This window comes from Alosa pseudoharengus, unplaced genomic scaffold (assembly GCF_046254945.1).
Source record: "Alosa pseudoharengus isolate Yale_2024_CS ecotype anadromous, Long Island Sound unplaced genomic scaffold, YU_APseudo_1.1 YU_APseudo_1.1_scf_1, whole genome shotgun sequence".
Taxonomy (NCBI): Eukaryota; Metazoa; Chordata; class Actinopteri; order Clupeiformes; family Clupeidae; genus Alosa; species Alosa pseudoharengus.
In genome coordinates this window covers 49660236-49683480 of record NW_027468564.1, presented here as the reverse complement: position 1 = coordinate 49683480, position 23245 = coordinate 49660236, and the positions used below count along the sequence as shown (strand labels likewise).

At 42.7% G+C, this 23245-nt stretch overlaps 2 protein-coding genes across 2 annotated transcripts; both read left to right on the top strand.

Moving 5' to 3' along the window:
- The first annotated feature begins 466 nt into the window (after positions 1 to 466).
- LOC143107260 (amine sulfotransferase-like) lies at positions 467 to 3848 on the top strand. The gene is made up of 6 exons (XM_076271481.1): positions 467 to 632; positions 1386 to 1591; positions 1997 to 2123; positions 2628 to 2722; positions 2839 to 3019; positions 3163 to 3848. The coding sequence occupies exons 1-6, from the start codon at positions 467 to 469 to the stop codon at positions 3288 to 3290; spliced, it is 903 nt and encodes a 300-aa protein (XP_076127596.1). The 3' UTR covers positions 3291 to 3848.
- Positions 3849 to 6974: 3126 nt separating this feature from the next.
- On the top strand, positions 6975 to 22927 carry LOC143131774 (E3 ubiquitin/ISG15 ligase TRIM25-like). The gene is made up of 7 exons (XM_076291382.1): positions 6975 to 7978; positions 12185 to 12280; positions 15296 to 15529; positions 16737 to 16896; positions 18467 to 18511; positions 19315 to 19395; positions 20516 to 22927. Exons 1-7 carry the CDS (start codon positions 7382 to 7384, stop codon positions 21073 to 21075), a joined length of 1773 nt encoding a protein of 590 aa, XP_076147497.1. The 5' UTR covers positions 6975 to 7381; the 3' UTR covers positions 21076 to 22927.
- Positions 22928 to 23245: the final 318 nt, after the last annotated feature.

Here is a 23245-nt window from a genome sequence, read left to right as displayed (position 1 = left end):
TCTATTGTCTTTATGCCCGTCTACTTGACGTGTTCAGGTCAGAAAAATATACACCTGGTACATTTGGTACTAGTACACCATAGGTTCAGAAAGTGTTAATACACTCATATTTTTCCCACAGAGAATGGAACATATGCTAAGCCAATTAAGTGTCCAAACGAGAGAGTGTGTCCACAGAAACTGATTGCTATGCCTACGTTAACCTTTCAAATTTCATTAAAGATCCCTTTGCTCCAGATCTTTGCTCCATATGTTTGCATTTCAAACGAACCGCTGTGTGGCGTGTAGGTAATAAGTGATGAATTCTGATGACCAAAGATTAGGCGCTCTCACCTCGGCTAGCAAAGTATTGGCGTTCATCTAAGCGACCATTCTCACCATCTAAGACAGGCGACAGCACCACCAGCCTTGTTTTACACGCACCAGTTGAGCTTAGCTGAGGTCATTGGCCTGCTATATCATCGAGATGGCCCAACAAGAGTATAAGCTTCTGGGTGACAAACTTTTCACCTACAAGGGCACCGTATTTCCAGTAGATGACACACAGGAGCTGACGACGGAGTACATAGACAGTCTAGAGAGCTTTGAGATCAGAGACAGCGATGTCTTTGTGGTTACCTTCCCCAAGTCCGGTGAGTCAGACTGCATGCTTTTTTGGGGTTGTACATTATTATTATTATTATTATTATGTTTGCGCTTGCACAGATGTAGTCATCAACTTATATGTAGAGGACTCCCAGTAAACTTAAAAGAAAATAAAAAAAATACGTTTTTCACACTACCTTAGCCTATATTATAATAGGCTATATCATAGAAAAAAGGGAATTTCCCTCATCTAAAGTTGCAATAGTTGCTTCTCATGTTCCTTTTTACTGCTTCAAAATGCAGTTCAAATAGTCTGTGTTAAAATGATATATTACAGTAAGTACACCTATTCCATAACTAGTGGTACGGAATGGTGAATTCAATATTCTACTGAAAGCACGCATGGGTGTTCTGCACACAGACTGCACACATGTATTCGAATGTGCATGAACTCTCACATGATATAAGGGGTAACCCTTAGACTCAAGTCATATAGGTAAATGTTTGTCCAGTGGACACGTGGGCTACTGTAGCCTACTAGGCTGTAAACATTACCCCAATGGAGTGGTCAGATTTGTATGGGGGGTGGGGTTTTGCATGTAAAGTTTAGTGACTTGCTGTTATCATCTTTTTCTTCTACTTCCACACCTCTTGTTGTCTCACGCACGTGTGTGTGTGTGTGTGTGTGTGTGTGTGTGTGTGTGTGTGTGTACGTGTGCGCACATGTGTGTGTGTGTGTGTGTGTGTATACTTGTGTATGTACTTGTGTGTTTGTGTGTGTGTCTCTCTCTGTCACTCAGGCACGGTATGGACTCAGCGCATCATCACTCTCATATATGAGGAGGACTTCCCGGAGCAGGCCAACGAGATCACCTTTGCGCGCATGCCCTGGCTGGAGTTCCTGGAGAAGGGCAAGGACTACACCACACGGCCCTCACCCCGCCTCTTCTGCTCCCACCTGCACTCCCACCTCATGCCCCGCGGCCTACAGCAGGGCCAGGGCAAGGTGAGTGGAGCAGTGCGCCCAGGATCAACCACACACTTACCAAGACCTCCACACCCAGATAAGAAGACCTCAGCGACAAAAATGCAAAAAATCATATCTGCATTTTCACAAATATTTAAAATCATGCCCTTTTTTGTGCATTATGTATACTGTATGTACATATATATATATATATATATATATATATATATATATATATATATATATATATATATGTGTGTGTGTGTGTATATATACATATATATATATACATTACAAACATTGTTACTCTTCATCAATACACTGTAAGCATATATGTATTCTTCTCTCTCTCTCTCTCTCTCTCTCTCTCTCTCTCTCTCAAGCAGTGATAAACACCAATCCTATCTGCACCTTTATATCATTCTACTTGCTCTCTTCTTTCAGATCATCTATGTGATGAGGAACCCCAAAGATGCCATGGTGTCATATTTTCACTTTGCCAAATTCATGAAGAAGCTGGACTCTCCTCCTGACTATGACGGAATGTTGGAGAAGTTCATGTCTGGGTGGAGTAAGTTGATGAGAATTGTATTGACCTCATATACCGATTTATCTGGTTTTTCTCAATCACTGGACAGGACTACAAGTACAAGTAAAAAAAAAATGTTGATGAAATTGATTTCTTTACATCTATAATAATCTATCTGGGCTACTTTTTTATTGTAGCCTATTTATTTGTCTCACCCACTGGATCTCCAATGTCCAGTCAGTAGTTGTGGAATGCACTTAACCTACAATTCACATTTAATTTGTTACTATTATGTGAAATGACTACATGCATTGGTTACATGCGTTATATCCTATAGAGGGTACAGTAGGTCCAGATCTCACTCACAGGGCCAGAGGGTCGCAGGTGTTGGGGAGAGAAGTCTCCTCTCCTCTCCTTAAGTTCCCAAATGACTATTTCTTTCCTTAATTCTAGTCTATTCTCTCATCTTCACTGCTTTTCATGCTTCATGTTAAATTCAGAGGATTTCAGATTCCAAAGTGAAAATGTTCTTACCTTTCTTTGCAGTGGTTGGAGGGTGCTGGTTTGATCATGTCAAAGGATGGCACACCAACAAGGACAAATACAACATACTGTTTCTGACTTATGAGGAGATGATCAAGGTATTATTGAAAAACACACTAGAACATAAAAAAAACATAAGTGAAGTTTAACATGAATTAATTAATTCTTATAAAGGTCATTGGTATGGATGACTTTTCCTTTCTGACTTCTCTAGGATCTAAGATCGGTCATAGTGAGGCTCTGTGACTTTGTGGGGAAGAACCTGTCTGACGCAGCAATAGACAGCGTGGTGGAGCGGGTCACATTCAACAACATGAAGAACGACTCGAATGCAAACTATGAGTTCCTCCCAGATGATGTAAAAGACCCCACCAAAGGAAAGTTCCTGCGTAAAGGTGAGGGCCTTTTAAAACAGGATGACACGTACAGTGTGTGTGTGTGTCTGCTGGATCCATGTATGTTTGTTTGCATGTCTATAGGTATTGATTCATCTATTTGTATAGAATTTCTTCATGTTAAAAATGTGTATCTGATTCAGGAACCATCGGGGACTGGAAGAACTGCCTGACGGTGGCCCAGAGTGAACGCTTTGACCAGGGCTACAAGGAGAGGATGAAGGATCTCCCTCTCCAGTTCGTCTGGGACATTAAGGAGCTGCATGGATGAACTGCATGAGAACTCAACCTACCACATAAACACACATGAGTTCTGGACAATAGAACACCACTGGCAGTTTTTAAAACACTTTTTGCTGTCTCGCTCACAGAAGCTGAGGTAGCAGCACATTGCATCATACTCTTACATCACACTCTTTCCCTTCAAACTCAAGAGTTCATGGAGATTTATTGTTGTGTTTTGTTGACAATTCATGTTCTTCACAGGTGTCTCATGCCACAACAGCCATGGGCAACGTAATGAATTACATGACCAGCTATGCCCCATCACATGTTCTCAATGACACTTTATCCCTGATCTTCACTGTGAACTATGAAATTTTTTGCTACTATTAGCATTGCTATGTTATCTAAGAGTCTCAGGAATCTTCTGTTATCTGTTTATCTTTTGTTATGTCAGGCAAATATCACCTCATGCTCTGGATTACCAGATTTTCAACTAAGGTGCTAGATTATTACTAATCACATGGTCATCTCAGAATGATGGTATGGACTAGAAATGCAATGCAATCTTATACAGTTATTAGACAATTCTGTGGATATAGGTAATTTCACACAGAGAAACTAAGCCTCATTTCCTCATGTCGGTAGGGCTTGTAATAAAAGTGGATGAATTAAACATTTGTGCTGCCGAATGAATTGGCCCCTTGGCTGTCAATTTATTTGAAAGATTCCGTTCACACATTTTCCATAAGAACTATTCACTCCATCATTTACTCTGAGTTAATTTTAACTTGACCAAGTTGGCATTCATCTTCATTATAACGGTAGGCCTATAATGTCTCTTTCCCCTCCCTCCCTACCACCTCCTTCAATTCTTTATTCATCAGTTTTTTTTTTTTTGCTTGTTCATAATGCAACCGTATGGAAAACTTCATCAATCTAGGGACTTAATACAAAAACAGAAAGAAAAAAAAACACACATAAAAAAGGCAATCCAAAGAACAGTATGCAATGCTTGTTCACCCCAGTAGAAGGTGCAAACGCATCAGATGAGATGACAGAAAAGCACCAGGCCTGGTGGACAGCATCAGGAAGACTGAGATACGGCCATTGACGATCACATCCTCTAGGTCAATGCCACATGACCCCTGTGTGGTCGGTGACCTCGGGATGAACACAGAGAGAGAGAGAGAGAGAGAGAGAGAGAGAGAGAGAGAGAGAGAGAGAGAGAAAGAGAAGAAAAGTTGAATGTAAGGATTTCACACACCTCATCAGTTTGTGTTTTAAAATTATATACATTATATGCATGCTATTCAAAACATAGTCCATGGTGGTCTTTGTTCGAGTCTTTGTAGGGTCATCATCATCCTATAAAAAGTTTTCCCTTTTTTTGGGGAATGTTAAATTCCATATTGTTTCATAGCTTTTCATATTATACAAGTACAAAAGAAGGAGCACTCCATTGAAACGGTCTAGTTTCGATTGCAAGTCATCTGTGAATAGCAGCCTTTAAAAAAAAAACTAAAAACAAACGATGAGCTCGGAATGTCACATGAGCCTGCATGAGTTTGACATGTCACATGTGTGCTGCAGACCATCACACTGAGCTGCAACACTATCATGAATGTAGCAAGGGAGGCATATGGCAAATACCTTTGAACTCCGATTGGTGCATTTAGCACTGAACAAAGGTGTCAGTCACACCCAAGAAGACTAGAAGAAGACTATTATAACTCTGTGATAAACAATGTCAGGATGAAGTTGTCTGTCAGTGCATTGTGAGTTGCTTTGTTTCAATCAGTCAATGATTAAATTCCAGTTTGTGTTAATGAAGTATGTACTGCATTGCCGTTACAAAACTGTTTAACAGAACATAACATTTTTAGTGCTTTAGTATTTCCCACAATCATTCCTTTCTGTGTCATTAATAATGATGAAAATCCATTATACAAAGAAGCATTAAAAAAGAAGAAGAAAAAACCTGAATACCTATGACGAGTCTGCTGTGGCTCTGAGCTGATTGGAGACCTGTGTGGATAATCCACAATGTTCGACGGGGGAGGCAGCGGAACAAATTCCGCAGAGAGTCAGTGCCCTTTGATGGCTCATGTTCCATTAAATTCCATCGTTTAATTAATTCATGATTACGCTGGGAACTACAAGGTAGGGAGTTCCTTATTTCCCGGGAGGCGATGAAGTCTTACAAAGCCGGTGAAAATCATATATATCTCATCAAGATCTTTTTTTAAAATGTGAGTGGGCTTGACTGATCTTTTGGGAAATCTCATCACTTCTGCTCTCCTAAGATTCTTTCACTCATGAGGTGAATTTAATAATTCAGGCTAATCTTCTCTTTTAGCAGTAATTGTGTTATTGGTTTATATTATTCATAATTAGAAGTTATTGCTTCAAGCAAAACTACCTTAGCTACAGTAGCGTATTGTAATTATTCCAGCTCATGTGTAACACTGTAATAACCTGACATCCCACTGTCATTAGATTAGATTAGATTAGATTCAACTTTATTGTCATTTAGCAGAGTACAGGTACAGAGCCAATAAAATGCAGTTGACATCCAACCAGAGGTGCAAAGAAGCACTAAATACCAAGTGCAGGTAGAGTATGGTTGTATATACAATAGATATTAATAATGTACAGTGTATAGTCATGGTGGAAGCAGACGATGAATGTGAAGAGTCCAAATTAAATTCATAACTTACACAGAACTACTGAATTCTCCCTGTTATCTTTTCGCATAAAAAATGGAGAAAAAATCTATATAGCCTACTTATGGGGCAAAACAAATCTATGACATAGACAAAACTTTAGATTGACCCATACAGTTTTTAACACAGTCAGATTTTATTCCATCAAGTTCAAATGACTGTAGATTGAATTTGAAAATAGATGGCATGTCTGAATCTCTAGACTAGCCTCTCCAAATCAGGCAGTTACATGAGCAAGGTAGACTGAAGTGTGAACATTTGATTATTTATGCAGGTAAGTGCTTCAAGCGTGATCATGATGTCACCACCACACTCATGAAAAAAATCTGTTCCCTTTTTCTGTTTTCTATGTAGGACAACAACTGTGCTTTTTGGAAGGGGTTGGGAGGGGGCATTTCTTCTTTAAAACAGTTTCTTATTTGAGATATTTGATCCTATAGCCTATAAGTTGGCATCTACATTTACATTTTCTGATCATCTGATGAGGAACAATTATTTATGGATAGGATTGTCCCTCAGACATATCAGGTATTAGGCCCACTGTCATATTGAGTCAAATGTCTGTACATCACAGTTGAACTTTGGGTTCACGTCATGCATGGGTGGGATGAATAGGTATGGAAAACATGGACATGAAAATGTATCTTGAATTATTGATGATAAATTCAGGTGAGAAGTGCATACAATGGATAATGATGACAGAGCTCCACATTCTGTTGAGCACCCCCCCCCCCCCCACACACACACACACACACACACACACCACATACACACACAGAGACTTCATGCATGAGGTCACTACATGCAGCTAACACAAGGAGAATTTCCATACCCTTTCATACTTACTGATAATGGAATGGCCATCATGTTGTCATAATCTGGGCCTACACTGTAGGCTATAAACCTGCATCTGCCTACAGGATCTGTTTCAGATAGGCCTAATCTGTTTTTGGTTGCCAAAAAATATTTGGTAACCAATACGCCCAGACTCATCTGTGTCTGCTGAATTGATAAAGAATTGCATGAGCTTGGATTTAGTTTCCCAAGTAACATATAAAGATAAAAAGTGAATTTCACTGTTGCTCTGAGCCACATGGGATAGCCTAAAACTGTCCATTGAAACGTAGTAGTGTAGTGCTGTAGTTGTTGTTACTACTGCGCATATAACTCAAACACTACGGTAAGGGCTTGGTATTTCTGACGTCATGGTTTGTATTTGTAAAACCTCCCTGGTCCAAATCTGATTCAGGAACCAACTCCATGGGGATGCCCGACCGCTATCATGGGTGTTTAGTTACTTAACATAGCACATCCTCAGACCTCCGGGCAGGCAGAAACAGAAGACAACATTTGACGAATCGGATACAGCTCTACACTTGTTGCAACCTCGCTAGTTACAGTTGCAGAGAGAGGCATGGCTCAGACCAATATTTCGGTGACGGAAAGTCAGTTCCGATGTCCAATATGCTTGGATATATTAAACGACCCGGTGTCGATACCGTGTGGTCACACGTATTGCATGGTGTGCATGCATAGTTACTGGGACCAGGCAGAATCGGGCCCGTATAGCTGCCCCCAGTGCCGAGAGACGTTTAGCCCGCGACCGGTTTTGCGCAGGAACACCGTCCTCGCAGAAGTGGTGGCGAAATTGAAGCTTACCGACGGGCTGTGCACTACCGCGCCCGAGCTCTACCGTGGCGGAGTGGGCGACGTCCCTTGTGACTTCTGCCCTATCGACGGGAAACTCAAAGCCGTCAAGTCATGTTTGGCATGCCTTGCCTCTTACTGCGACGTTCACGTCGCCCCGCACCGGGAAGTGGGGACTCTGCGGCGGCACAAGTTAGTGGCCGCAATAGATAACCTCGCCGAGAGGCTATGTGCTCAACACAGGCTTGGCTTGGAGGGCGGCGGCTCCGATGCCGACGCGTCGGAATGGAACGGCGACTGCATGCTGTGCGAATCTGACCAGGAGGAGCTGCATTATGTAGACACACAGAGAGCCCGGAGGCAGGTTAGGCATTGCACGTTCTTCCTCTGTATGTTTATGTGTTTCTTGTGACGGCGGTGTTGTTGTCAATAGCTGGGGGGATTCCCACTTGTTTGTATGTTACGTCAGTCTTTAATGTGTCATGTGGTTTGAGCATCCACCTCTGCTCTGCACTCTATGTAAGCGAGGATGCCTGTTATCTACAGTGCAAGGGCAGGGACGTGTGAGTGCGGGGGTGGGGATCGAACGACCTCTGTTTTTGGACAGTGTGCTGAAGGTCGTGCTATTTACAGACATGCTAAGTGGCAAACTTCGGTAAAGTTAGACAGAAATTGGAAGATTCGCGTTTTGCGGTTAAATAAATCATAGGAGAAACGTTTTCATTGCACAATAGAGAGCTCTATCTAACCGTAGTAAGGTAGACAACAAGCTACAACCCGGTTTTCATCAGAAAGAACCGTGTACATATGTGAATAAATAAAACGCATCCATGTGAGCATTCGGCTGTCAGCCGAGCATCTAGGGACCGTCTACAAAGTGCAAAAACGAAAGTGGATACAAAGATAGATTTAAATAGCTTCACTCTTATTGAGTAGCCTGGAAAATCCAGACCCTGATAATCTAGAAAGATTAAGCGTCTGGCAAAGAGCAATGTAATGGCCCAACTCGAGGGGCGGCAACAAAAATCTCACTGCACGCATTTGGATAAAACTAGACCATGTTTACTCTGAATGATTTCGGACTTCAATGCAATCGGATAACAATACGACCAATGTGTACTGTCCACCAACGTTGCAGCGCTGTCTTCATCAGTTTAGCTGGTTCCCCGGAATGTTGGGGTAAAAGTAACGTGCATCATTGCTCTTTGCCAGAGTGTCTCGCAGAGACAATTCCATTGTGCTCTCCCGAGAACTCTGGATTTCCAGGGTAGTTATTGAGCCTAGTGCTTCCAAAATCATAACACACAGCTACTGCTTCTCTAGCAACACACTACACCTGCCAATTACAGGTAAAACAGATTCGCAGTATTTATAATATATTTTTAATGGGGGTGAAATTCAATAGCTTCACTGTAATTGAGCCTAGTGCTTCCAAAATCATAACACACAGCTACTGCTTCTCTAGCAACACACTACACCTGCCAATTACAGGTAAAACAGATTCGCAGTATTTATAATATATTTTTAATGGGGGTGAAATTCAATAGCTTCACTGTAATTGAGCCTAGTGCTTCCAAAATCATAACACACAGCTACTGCTTCTCTAGAAACACACTACACCTGCCAATTACAGGTAAAACGGATTCACAGTATTTATAATATATTTTTAATGGGGGTGAAATTCAATAGCTTCACTGTAATTGAGCCTAGTGCTTCCAAAATCATAACACACAGCTACTGCTTCTCTAGAAACACACTACACCTGCCAATTACAGGTAAAACGGATTCACAGTATTTATAATATATTTTTAATGGGGGTGAAATTCAATAGTTTCACTGTAATTGAGCCTAGTGCTTCCAAGATCACAACAGACATCTAGGGCCTCACTAGCAACACTACAGCAGCTAATTATGGAAAAACGGACTCACCCTATTTATAATATATTTTTTATGGGGGAAAAAATCATTAGCTTCACTGGTATTGAGCCTACTGCTTCCAAAATCACAACACACATCTAGTGCCTCCCAAGCAACATACTACAGCAGCTAATTATGGAAAAATGGACTTGCCCTATTCATAACATATTTTTAATGGGGGGGAAATTCAATAGCTTCACTGTTATTGAGCCTACTTTCAAAATCACAACACACATCTAGGGCCTCACTAGCAACATACTACAGCAGCTAATTATGGAAAAATAGACTCGCCCTATTTATAATATATTTTTATTTGAAAAATTTAAATAACTTGATTATTTTTGAGTCTTGCACTTCCAAAGTCACTCTAGACATCTGGGGTCTCCCTATCGTGCTACACCTCCTAAATTCTTGATCAGCCTATCTTTCATTAATCTATATTGAAGAAAAAGTCAAGGCAAGCGGCAAGGCCATCCAGAGAGAAAGACAGACCTGGCATGTTAGAGCTGGGCTGTCACAATAAAGAGACTGTAGATGTGTGTAGTACAACCGTAGGGAGACCCTTGATGTGTAGAAGGATTGTGGAAGCGCTAGAGCCAGATCTTGCCATACTACGAGGTGTAGTATGTTCCTAAGGAGACCCTAGATTTGTGGAGTGATTTTTGAGGCACTAAATTCTATAAGAGAGAAGGTATTGAATTTATTCTCCAATACAAAATCATTAAAAATAGGCTGAGCATAATTTCCCAAAACAAGCAGGTGTAGTCTGTTGATGGGGAGTCCCTAGATGTGTGAAGTGGTTTTGGAAGCACTGGGCTTAATAACAATGAAGCTATTGCATTTTTTCTGAAATACAAATATATTATAAACAGGCTGAGCCAGCTTTTTTAAAATTAGCAGGTGTAGTATGTTAAAAGGGAGGCCCTAGATGTGTGTTGTGATTCTGGAAGCACTAGGCTCAATGAGAGTGAAGCTATTGAATTTTATCCCCAATAAAAATATATTATAAATAGACTGAGCATAATTTACCAAAACAAGAAGGTGTAGTATGTTGATAGGGAGGCCCTAGATGTGGGTAGTGATTTTGGAAGCACTATGCTCAAACAGAGTGAAGCTATTGAATTTTCCCCCCAATAAATATATATTGTAAATAGGGCAAGTCCATTTTTCCATAATTAGCTGCTGTAGTATGTTGCTTGGGAGGCCCTAGATGTGTGTTGTGGTTTTGGAAGTACTAGGCTCAATAACAGTGAAGCTATTGATTTTTCCCCCCATTAAAAACATATTATAAATAGGGCGAGTCCATTATTCCATAATTAGCTGTTGTAGTATGTTGCTTGGGAGGCCCTAAATGTGTGTTTTGATTTTGGAAGAAGTAGGCTCAATAACTGTGAAGATATTGCATTTTTCAACCATTAAAAATAAATTATAAATAGGGTGAGTCCGTTTTTCCATAATTAGCTAGTGTAGTATGTTGCTAGTAAGGCCCTAGATGTGTGTTGTGATTTTGGAAGCAGTAGGCTCAATAACAGTGAAGTTATTGAACCCCCCCCCCCCCCCATAAAAAATATATTATAAATAGTGCAAGTAATTTTTTCCCTAATTAGCAGGTGTAGTCTGTTGCTAGTGAGGCCCTAGATGTATGTTGTGATTTTGGAAGTACTAGGCTCAATAACAGTGAAGCTATTGAATTTTTCCTCCATAAAAATATATTATAAATAGGGCGAGTCCGTTTTTCCATAATTAGCTGGTGTAGAATGTTGCTAGTGAGGCCCTAGATGTGTGTTGTGATTTTGGAAGTACTAGGCTCAATAACAGTGAAGCTATTGAATTTTACCCCCATTAAAAATATATTATAAATAGGGTGAGTCCGTTTTTCCCGTAATTGACACGTGTAGTGTGTTGCTAGGGAAGCAGTAGCGGTGTGTTATGATTTTGGAAGCACTAGGCTCAATAACAGTGAAGCTATTTAAATTTATTTTTGTATCCACTTTCGTTTTTGCACTTTGTAGACGGTCCCTAGACGCTGGCTGACAGCCGAATGCTCACAGGGATGCAGTTTTATTTATCCACATATGTACACGGTTCTTTCAGATGAAAACAGGGTTGTAGCTTGTTGTCTACCTTACTACGGTTAGATAGAGCCCTCTATTGTGCAATGAAAACGTTTCTCCTATGAGTTATTGAACCGCAAAACGCGAATCTTGCGAATCTGCCCATTTCTGTCTAACTTTACCAAAGTGACAATTGCCATTAGAAAAATCCTTGAATCAGGCAGAGAAAATGTCAAGAAATGCCACCCGATTTCAAAGAATTTGCCTTGACATTGCATAGTTTAGTGTGATTTGTTTGTGCAGTGTCAACAGGCTACATTCTCTCCTGTATCTGAGCCAGCTGACTAAGAAATTGCCTTGACATTGCGTTTAGTAGGCTATGATTTGTTTGTGCAGTGTCAACAGGCTACATTCTCTCCTGTATCTAACCCAGCTGACTGAGTTTTGAAATTGAAGTTAATTAAACCACCACACACACACCACACACACCACACCACACAAACACACCACACTCACCACACACACCACGTGCCCCAAATCAGACATGTCCTGGAGATGATGAAACTGGACCACGTTGTCTTGTGTGTGTTCCCCTCTAGGCCCAGCTGCAGGACTCGCAGCGGACAGTGCAGATGCGGATCCGAAATGGCGAGCGGGAACTGGAGGAGTGCCAACGGACCCTGGAGTCCCTCAAGGTGAGAGGAATGGACAGTAGGGGTGTGTGTGTGTGTGTGTGTGTGTGTGTGTGTGTGTGGGGGGGGGGGTGCAGTTGCTCCCAGCTATCTGCGAGTCCCTTTTTTGGTTGCTAAAGTGTGGAGCAGTGCGGTTGTGAAGTATGAGGCGGCCAAACAGAAGATTCTTCGCCATGTCATTTGATCTCTAAGAACAGTCATTCTGTAGGAGAAGGTCTACCCTGGATTGCAGTGTGACTCATCAGATGATCTGACCTGTTGGACCCAAGTTGAGGTGCACCAAGGACTGATGCAAGGATCACACTAGATCTTTATTGGAGATGAAGCATTAGCATCAGCATTACTAAGTGATAATGGGAAGGTCCAGGTTAGATACAATTACTTATAGTCATTAGCATTATACAATGGTAATAACAGTATTATGTAAATCTTTAAGAAACAGTGTCTAATTCTTTGTGGATGAATGATTGCTGTTCAAGAAAACTATTAGTTAATTATTCCACACAATGATGAGATATGTGTTCCAGTTATTTTAAATTGGCAAGTGTGAGGAGGGGATCCAATAGACACATTTTATAGTCTATTTCTTGAATTTCCCCTTGGGGATCAATAAAGTATCTATCTATCTATCTATCTATCTATCTATCTATCTATGTTTGCTCATCTCCTGGCTTCAAATGTAGAGGTAGCATTCCTCCCACAGCACATTTGTATGGATGTTAATGAATCAAGAACACATCAAAACCAAGCTGAGAAGTTTTAGCACTGTGCATGCTGTATGGAATCTCACGAATGTGGAGGACAGGGGAGGTCTCGTCCTCGGAGCTGGTCAGTTGCACATTTTGTGGTAGTCAAGACAACCATTCTCCACACCATATCAGTCAAGACAACCACACCATATCAGTTCAGTTTATACAGAGCAGGCAATACATGTATATATCTTCATGTCCGCAGTGCAAAGTAATACACCTGTTAATATTTCCTTTCTCATCCTCCAAAAATGACTACAATTCCATTGAGACCATTCTCAGGAAGTGAGAACATTATTTTTCAGTGGGAATTCAACTATGCAAATTGAATTAAGCTTCAACTGTCACTCATACCTTTTTGTTGTAGTCCCCCCCCTTTTTGTTTTTTTTTATGGAGAATGTTTGTCCAATCAAAACATTTTAAAAACAGTTAGGGCCTACACCCTGTTAGGTTTTTTTTAAAAGTTTCATGTCACCGCTGGTTACGTCCGTTGGGAAATACCGTAGGAGGTGAACCAAGGATGTCCAGACCCATTTTCAGTTGAGAATAAGTCGGGTGTTAGTGAGGCTACCAAATGGCGTAGAGGAAACAGTGCTGATCTGAGTCAGCGTTAATAGCTTCCATTTAGATGCCAGAGTGACTCCCATTCATCAGTTGTCAGTGATGGCTCACAACAGTTGGTGCATTAGTCTGATTGAGACAAATCCCCTTAGCTTCCTGGTCTGGAGTCTGTGTTCTGTGAGATCATTCAGGAAGAGGTCTCAGCCTGCAGCCAGAAAACAGCTGCTGGGGGGGGGGGGGGGGTCCATTCATATTGTTCATCTATACAGCGTGTGTGTCTTTTTGAGGAGATCAGAGAAGGGTTTTCCTCTCTAAGAACATAAGCATCCCCCATGCTGTTTCAATCGCCCTGACCAGGATGCACAAATGAAACATTTGTTACGCACATCCCACTTTTGCTGTAATAGTTCATGAACTATTCCTGTTCCTGTATTTGACAGAGGACAGATGTAGGTTACTAGTGACAAAATATTAGCTTTTAGTGTGGTACGATCGCTTTGTAAATTACGTTATTTTTTTACGTAAAAAGTGTTGCAACTGTCCCAGCTCTCCGCTACTAGAAATCTAATATTGTTTTTATAAGAATAGTACCGGTAAGTCATTTAAGAGTTTTTGATTTATTAAGGAAAGTGAATTTACCATGTAATGCCTCTCTCAGAGTGCACAAGGCTGACTTTCGTTCGTTAGGAACTCCCTGTGCTGTAGGTCTGAAGGAGTGGTGTGTCAGACACACCTATGATAAATGTACATGGAATGTACACGTGCTGTCTACGGTAAAAGTGGGCCATTCCATATCTCGTTTGTCACCACGGCAACCTGTCCACTAGAATTCTACTGCGTCTCTTTTGTTGGTCTAATGACTCAACAAGTAAAGTATGAAGAACCTTCTTTTGTGTGTGTGTGTGTGTGTGTGTGTGTGTGTGTGTGTGTGTGTGTGTGTCTGTGTGTGTGTGTGTGTGTGTGTGTGTGTGTGTGTGTGTGTGTCTGTGTGTGTGTGTGTGTGTGTGTGTGTGTGTGTGTGTGTGTGCGTGCGCTCAACTCCCGTGCAAACGCCTGCCACAGAGCTCTGCATTCCTGCTCCTCTTTGCACTGTCAGCGTCGAGTGTAACAAATGAACGTGAATCCTGCCATCTGGTCTGGAGCTATCACAGTTCAGTGTCCAACAAAGAATGCTGTGCAAGTGTAACTGTTGCTGGGCCCAGAATTGGGTTTAAATCTAATAGGGTTCTAAGTCCCATTGGCCTTACTCTTCTAACCTTGCCAGAAGATGAAATCTGAATGTGTATCTCTCTTTCTTACAATTTAACCTATGTATTCTATCATTTGGTTATGTATATGTGTTGTTTTAATTCTTAATTCACATTTTATTGATTTTGCAATGCCATGACATAGCCAACCTACTATTATCAACCGATATCTGTCTGTCTCCCAGTCCATGGATTTATCTGTCCATTTTTCTACACATCTATCTGTCTCTATTCCTTTCTATCATATCCTCCACAAAATATATATATACCATATGATTTATATATATATACATATATATTATGGATTATATGAATCTGCCGCTCTCTCTGTCTGTATTGTTTCTTCATTTGTTTATTTGTTTGTTTGTTGTGTCCATCCCTCCTAACTCACCCCTGAGATACTGTGCTGGTCTGTCTTGTTTGTTTGTGTGTTTGTTTGTCCGGTGGTGGTGGTGGTCAGAGTTCCGCGGGGGCGGTGCGTCAGGAGAGCGAGGTCCTGTTTGCGGAGCTGGCGCAGCGTCTGGAGAAGGCCGGTGTGGAGGTGCAGACGCGTCTGGAGGCACGGGAGCGGGCGTTACTGGGCCGGGCCGAGCGCGACCTGGAGGAGCTGCGCCGTGAGCTGGACGACCTCCGTCGCCGCGAGCATGACATGGGCCAGCTGCTGCTGAGCGAGGACAACGTCCACTTCCACCAGGTAGGAGCCAATCACCAATGGGCATGAGGTGGGGTTTAGGGACAAGTGACAGCTGGTAACACCCACTTCCTGCAGGTAGGGGCCAATGACCAATGGGCATGAGGTGGGGTTTAGGAATGAGTGAGAGCTGTCAACGCCCACTTCCTGCAGGTAATGGGCCAGTGACTGGTATGAATGATGGAGTTTAGAGATGAATGACAGCTGTTGACGCCCACTTCCCTCAGGTAGGGGCCAATAACAAGTGAGCAGTGACAGCTGTAGAGGAATGTGTAGTATTCACTATGGTGTCATAGTTATACATTTTTTGTTTCTGTGCTTTATGTGTGTGCTTTTCCACACATTGAGATATATGGTGTTGTCTCTCTGAGTAGTAGATGTTATAGTATCGTTGTAAAAAAGTAACTGAATTAAGAATGTGAATTTATGATTTATAAACTGAATTATGTGATGTACACTGGATTGTTTTCTTTGCCAGACAAGGTTGACATACGAGAACAATTTGGCAGCAGGACTGATCTGAACTCTGTTGTAAATAGCTTGCAGGAGCCAGATATGGAGAGACTGGCACGGATTATTTTCTGATGTTTACAAGGACTTGATTCATTGGGGTTCATTGGCAGGGACCCACTACATAGCAGCACATTGATCATCCAGCCTTTTAGTCACACAGTCAAGCTTCAAAAATCAGTGACCCTATTCCAAATCTCTGTCTATTCCTACTGTAGTTAAATACATTTATTGTAGACAGGAGTCAGTAATCATATCCATAAGCTGTGGCCACAAGATTCATTGCTAAGTTGGGCTTAATTAGGTGTAATCGTTTTAGTTTAATTGGTTTAAGTCAAAGGTGAGGTTTGCATCATCTCACCTGGGAATTTCTCCTTTGTTTTGAGTTTAGGTTGCACATGGCAGCTATCAGGAGATCAAATAGCATAGATATATATACATAGATGCCACATTGTCCGTTGAGTTCTATTAGAAGGAATATGTCAACGCGGCCGCCATATTGGTAGGGTCAACACTCGCCCGTAAATGAATGGAGACTTATGATGAGCTAAATAATTTTTTTGGCTATACGTTGACATACGTTCTGGAGTCCAATCTACGTATATATCTATGTCAAATAGGCCTACTGCATCACAGTTAACTTGCTTCCAACCTGATGTTTGCTTCCTTCCATCCGTGTTTTCTGCGTGTCCGTGTTCAGACGGCTCCCTTGCTCTGCATCCCTCCGGCCAGCGGGCGGCGCCCTCGAGCAGCCAGCGTGCCCACGGAGTGCTTCAGCGGCACGCGGCGTGCCCTGTGCCACCTGCGCGCCCGCATGGAGGAGCTGTGCGCCGAGGAGGTGGACAAGATCAGCCGCGCAGGTGAGACAGACACGCTGGTGGAAAATAACTAAATGGTGCAGAGAGACAGACAGATAGACAGACAGACAGACAGACAGACAGACAGATGGGCTGCCAGACAAGCAGGCAGAGAGGCATTACCAAAATTTAGAGAGTTCAGAAATGAATGCTGCGGAGAAGAGAGAGAGAGAGAGAGAGAGAGAAAGATAAAGAAAAAGATGAAGACAACTCAAGGTATCTGTAACAGTATCAGTATCCATCTGGCTGACGGTATTTAAAGGTTCCTCACTTGGTTTTGCACACACACACGCAGCCTTTCTGACAAATAACCCTTTAATGAATTATTTGTTGTTGTTTTTTTGTCCCAGGGAGGCTTATATAGCACACAGGGTGCCACCCATGTCTGGAGTGTTAACTGTAGCACAGTGGTCAGCCAGAACACTACACTGGCGTTTACATCCATACATAATCAACAGCTACCACACATGTCACAAGTTAAAGAGCGTGGTCCTGGTCAATGTGGTCATTAGCCTTCATTAAAAAGAGAGAGAGAGAGAGAAAGAGAGACTGACAAAGGGAGAGAGAGGGAAAGAAGTGGAGAAAGAGTGAGCATCTTATAGTGTTGCCAGAGATCCCTCTCAGGGAAATTGCAGTCAGTGTGCAGGCTTGGCAGAGACTGGAGCACTGCACCCTTGTCCAGCTTCTAGGGGCTAAGGGCATGGATTGGGACGTATACGTGTGTGGATTTGGACTTGGCTTACCGGATTGCTACGATGTTGTAGTGAAGGGTTATGTTACTGCGGGCAGGGCATCGGAGAATGAGATTAGATTTGAGCGCGGGTCACTTGAGCGGGGCAAGTTTAGCAGGGAGTGTAACAGATCGGTGTCCTAATCGGCTATTACCATCGTCCACTAAAGGCAGAGTGAAGGGAAGACCTTCCGGTGCGCGTGTACATGCGCATGTCCGAGTCACCACAGCAATCTGTTTTGTCACAACTTCGCCCAGCTGCCAAAGCTGCTGTCTGATGAATTATTAATTATTCGGTGTAAACCATTGTTCTCCTCCAGAATGAAAGGCAAATGTACTTTTTGGAAAAATTACTGTTAAACACTTGGGTACAACATGGTTACAACAAAGTCATATCAAGCACAGTCCAAAATCTTAAATCTTGCTGGTTCATAAAGTCGAGGCATGAAGGTATCCTATGTGTTTTTAGCATTAACATGTATGCAGTAGTAGCATTCTTTATTTATGTATTTATGTATGTATGCATATACTACCTCAATAGAGGACAAGGACTGCACTTAATTTCGTTGTATACTGTATGTTACAATGACAAATAAAGATGTTTTGTATAGAATGAAAGGTATGGAATTGGCTTGAAATGTCGGTATGTGTGTGTGCTGGTCCAGTATGTGTGTGTTTGTATGGTGTGTGGTTCATTGCATATTGTACATTCACAGTAAACACTTCAGACCATATACATGAGCATATTTTGTGTGACTGTTTTGTTCTGTCTGTAGATTGTCATCCATTACTTACACATTTTTACTTTTCTTGTTGTTCCCCTACTCTCTCTTTTCTTTGCAGCAAATGATAACTCATCTCACGCCATCCCTGGAGAAAGTCAGAAAGGTAGGTCTGGTGATCTGAGCACTTGTCACATGATTTACTGGGTCACCCCTCCGTCAGACGTTTTGTTCCGATGCCCCCATCAATCACCACACACACACACCAAGCACAGAATCACTGTCTCACCATTAAAAGATAAAACTCTGATGCACCTCACTTTAAAAATACAGACGAGCAGTCGCCATCACAAGCAGGCAAGTGGCCATTTTATTTCACCCGCCTCCCCCTCCAACCGCCAACTCCGCCAAAATTCCCTTACAAGGCACCGCTGGTGTGGTTCCAGACAGGAGGCCAGAGCCAGGGCTTCCTCTCTCTCTCTCCGGTCACTCTTATCTGGCTTTCCCCCGGGGCAGCCTGGCCCACTTCACCTGACACTCAGCAGGAGCCCGACATGCCATTTACAGACACACAGTGTTATTCTTTCATTAGTGCTGAATTATTTAGCCCGCTGTCGCTCAGACACTGATATGCACTGACACGTGTTTGGCTAGCTGGGTACCCATGCCTTGGAGCGGGATTGGGGGGGGGGGGGGGGGGGTCACATTGGAGTGTGGGGTGTGGATTAGGGTTTTTCATCGGGGTGTAAGGTGTTTTTTTTTGGGGTTGGCAGGTGTCTTTCATGTTGGCCAATGAAAGGAGAATGGGTTAGAGGAAAATGTTTCATTGGGTCTACCGTCACCAGGATGGGTTAAGCAAGTCGTCTTCACTAGTGAAGAAATTGACATTGTGATGTGTTTTTTCCCCCTTACTATTCCTCTCCTCTCTCTCTCCTCTCTCTCTCTTCTCTCTATTTCTCTCTCGTTTAGTGTCAGTGGCCATGGCCTTTCCATTCTCCACCTTGGCCCTTCAGGCCTCAGATCAGCGCTTGAGGTCGACCTTCCTCAGGTGTAAGTACTTACAGAGGCCCATTGCATCCTGGGTAAAGGGTAACGTAGCATGTAACCTTAGAGATGTGCTCCTTTTCACACTCCTGTGCCGGCTCTGCGGCTGCGCCTCTCTCTCTCCGCCTGACATGTGTCGTGACACGCGTCTGGCACACGGCCGCCTAATTCACAGAAATCAGAAATCAGATCTCTCTCTCTCTCTCTCTCTCTCTCTCTCTCTCTCTCTCTCTCTCTCTCTCTCTCTCCTCTTCCCCCGCTCCATTTCCTGGTACCCATGGTTTCTGCCTCTAATGATGTCATGAAGTTAAGTGTGTCTGCAGGATAGCCAAACCGCATTCTCGTGTAACTGTGTCACTGTCATTCTTTAGAATGTCCCACTCTCCTATCTTATCATCCCATCATTACCTTGCTAGGCTCCGGAAGAGCTAGCGAGCCAACGGATAGGCTAACATTAGCCTCTTCATTAGGATAGCCAAACCATCTTCATTAGGAAGAGGCTAACAGTATAGTAGTGATAGTCAAACCGTGTTGTGTCCAATGGATCCTACTGTTTTACTACCTTCCCACTGTCTTGTTTGCAGCCTTCAGTTTGATTGATTAGCCAAATGAGGCTAACAAGTTCTCTATTTGTTCTTGGGGCTTTGTCACAGTTGTTAGCTGAAACTTATTAGTTATTAAGTTTTACTGAAGTGTGTGACATGTCAGATGTCACAAAGTTCTGTAATATACCTAGACTAATGCGCTAATGGCTTCGTAGAGTAGAGTATTACAGAACAGAAAGGAGCTTACTGTCATTCCATACATTTTAGTGCATCTTCAATTCACATAGATATAGTGAGAATGATTGATTTGTATATTAGACCAGTATAAACTATAGGAAATGATTTATGTGATGAGTAAAAAATTAGCTGAAACAAGATTAAAAATATGTCTTTCAAATTGTGTTGTACATGTACAATGACAATAAAGATATATTATATTATGTTATATTCTTTTTTTTTCTTTTTTTATATATTTTTTATATATTTTTTTTATTATTAGTCTTTAAATATTTACATAAAAAAATAAGTTTTAATCAAAATACATTTTGCTCCTCTCCATTCCCCTCCCTCCACATACACAGATGCCTGTCGCCTGACCCTTGACCCTGACACTGCCCACCCGACCCTGTTCCTGATGGACGGCCCGCAGGGTGCCCACTGCGGCGAGGAGCCCCAGGCGTACCCGCTGCACCCGCTTCGCTTCGACAGCGTGGCACAGGTCCTCTGCAAGGAGGGCCAGTTCGCCGGGGCCAGCTACTGGGAGGTGGAGTGGCAGGGCGGCGGCTGGGTGGACGTCGCCGTCACCTACCGCGCCATCGGCCGCAAGGGCGGCGGCAAGCCCTGCCTGCTGGGCCGCAACGACAACTCGTGGCGCCTGCGCTGCACGCACGCCGGCTACGCCGCGTGGCACGACAACCGCAAGATCACGGTGGCGGCCGAGCCCAGCCCGCGCATCGGCGTCTACCTGGACCGGCACAAGGGCGAGCTGTCCTTCTACCGGCTGGCCGAGGCCGTGGAGCTGCTGCACACCTTCCGCTGCACATTCTCACAGCCGCTGTACCCGGCCTTCAGGCTGGACCTGGACTCCACGCTCCTCATATGCCCGCTGGACAGGGGCAACGGGGACTCCTCCTCCACCTGACCGTGCACTGTGTCCCCCCCCCCCCCACACACACACACACACACACACACACACACACACTCCATCTATCCGATCCTCATCCTAAATCCCTGGCTGTGCCAGCCAAGTCCCCAGTCCCGCTCAAAACGACCAAAAATGTCACTGCCATTGCTAAATGGTTCAGACCATTCAGACCTGATACAGTCTCCAAAAAAGGTTACTTAAGGTTAATAACGTTACAGACTCAAAGGTTACGAACAGTTAAGAGAGACTTAAGATTTTTTCCTTCCATGAAAGCTGTTCACTGGAAACCATGGGGTCCAATTCAACAGATACACACTCCTTTCTTACCCATGGTGTGAAATGTGAAAAAAAAAACGGATTACATTTCACTGATGAAATATGGATACCTTGTCATGTCACTCATGAAAGATTAACGAATGGATGATATGTCAGCCCCACAAACAAACCTAATAATGGGTTTGTCACGGTCCACACATCAGAGCTTCACCGTACACCCAGACATCCCCTGTGTACTGGCTTAACTCTTTCCATAGCCCTAATCCTGTCTACACCCAAACCACAAAGGGGGCCAACTGTAGCGCCATTGTCACTGAGGTTTTGGGTGAAAATGACATGCTCAGGTGACTTCTCTTAAGTGCTGGCTTGCCTGCTCGCTCGCTCTCGCAACAACAACAACGACAACAACAATAATAACAACAACCTCCCAGCATCCAGTCAGCACTACACAGGAAGCTGTCACCAAAACAGATATCTTCATAATTACTGGACTTCTGTTACCTATGCACTACACTACACACTGTCCATTACTGCTGTGCCTACTGTCGTGGTCCCAGTGCAGGAGTGATCGAGTGGAGAGAAGTACTTCATAATAACACATTCTGATTCTAGAAAATGCTGCAGAAGCAATCTATAAACACGGTAGCCAGGAGAATGTTGGTAAAAACAAATCCAAATAAAACAGCCAAATGTAAGATGTGTGAAGTATACATAAGTAATAACAAATAATAATCAATGGCATTTGAAAGGCTTATGTTCAGATCCCCTGAGGCCATTCCTCTGTCTGACATTTCTCTATGCATATATGAAAGGTTTGACCATCAGACACCTATTTGTAACCATAAAATACCAAACATACACAAACTGAGTCAGACCCAACTCGGTCAACACTATTTACAAAGCAGTTAAAGGACTTTAAAAACCTCTGTAGCATGTTCTGTTGTGGTTGTCTTTGTACATTCTGTTATTTTTCCCATATTCTGCCTCCTGAGTTTCTGACTGTAGTGGTTTACCAATTTTTGGTTTTGGTGAAAAACATATTCATTCACTTTCTTTTAGGAGCAGTGCTAAGTGAAATGGGTGAGTTGGAGGAGACTTTTAACTACACTGCCTTCGTGCTCCCAATGGGAAAATGCAGAAACTGCCAGGAGTCAGTCCCTGACTTGTGTTTACATAGGTGTGTGGTGGGCCATGTTTAGATTTGTTCACATGACTACAGACGGCTTTTATAACTTTGTTTCTGATGTACACTCTTATTTTTATGTACAAGATAGGCCTTGCCTATTATTTTGTATCTTTGAAGGAATGATACTGATATATGGGCCCCAGGACTCCCTTGAAAAAAAGAGATTTAAGATCAATGGGACTCACCTGGTAAAATAAATAAATTAAATAATTATAGAAGCAGGATTCACTTAGCCTATCAAAAAACATTGCTGAGGTAGGCTACTTGTGTTGCCTTGCATTTATTTTCTCAAGTTCACTTTAGGCCTACTCTCATTGTTGCGTTTGTGACTTTGTGTGGCTCACTGTGTCTATTCATTGTGCCTAATAAATACTTTCAGTTGTCTCATTTTTGTGAAATTGTTTGTGTCCTGCGGTCTGTCAGTAATTTAATCATATCTAACAAAAACATAATGATCCTAAACAAGTAGACTATTCCCAAGGCTAGACTATAGACAGAGACTTTCTAATGAGGAGACACAGCACACAAAAAATCCTCCATAGAAATGCGTGGGGCTAGTTTGTCACGCCAATATGGCCGTTGTCTACACCTATCCCACCCCTTCCTCGGCAAAACGTCGACATGTGAATACATTGAGCCAATCATATGGTGTGTTGTGAAGACATCGTGCCAATCATGTGTTGTGATCTCGCCGCTGGAGCAAGA

What these genes read in the sequence shown, in the direction of transcription:
- LOC143107260 (XM_076271481.1), top strand. Translation starts at nt 467, where the DNA reads ATGGCCCAACAAGAGTATAAGCTTCTGGGTGACAAACTTTTCACCTAC. An exon ending in GGTTACCTTCCCCAAGTCCG is followed by an intron (nt 633 to 1,385) that starts GTGAGTCAGACT and finishes TCTGTCACTCAG; the next exon opens with GCACGGTATGGACTCAGCGC. An exon ending in GAAGTTCATGTCTGGGTGGA is followed by an intron (nt 2,124 to 2,627) that starts GTAAGTTGATGA and finishes CTTTCTTTGCAG; the next exon opens with TGGTTGGAGGGTGCTGGTTT.
- LOC143131774 (XM_076291382.1), top strand. Translation starts at nt 7,382, where the DNA reads ATGGCTCAGACCAATATTTCGGTGACGGAAAGTCAGTTCCGATGTCCA. An exon ending in GGACCCTGGAGTCCCTCAAG is followed by an intron (nt 12,281 to 15,295) that starts GTGAGAGGAATG and finishes GGTGGTGGTCAG; the next exon opens with AGTTCCGCGGGGGCGGTGCG. An exon ending in GAGGTCGACCTTCCTCAGGT is followed by an intron (nt 19,396 to 20,515) that starts GTAAGTACTTAC and finishes CCACATACACAG; the next exon opens with ATGCCTGTCGCCTGACCCTT.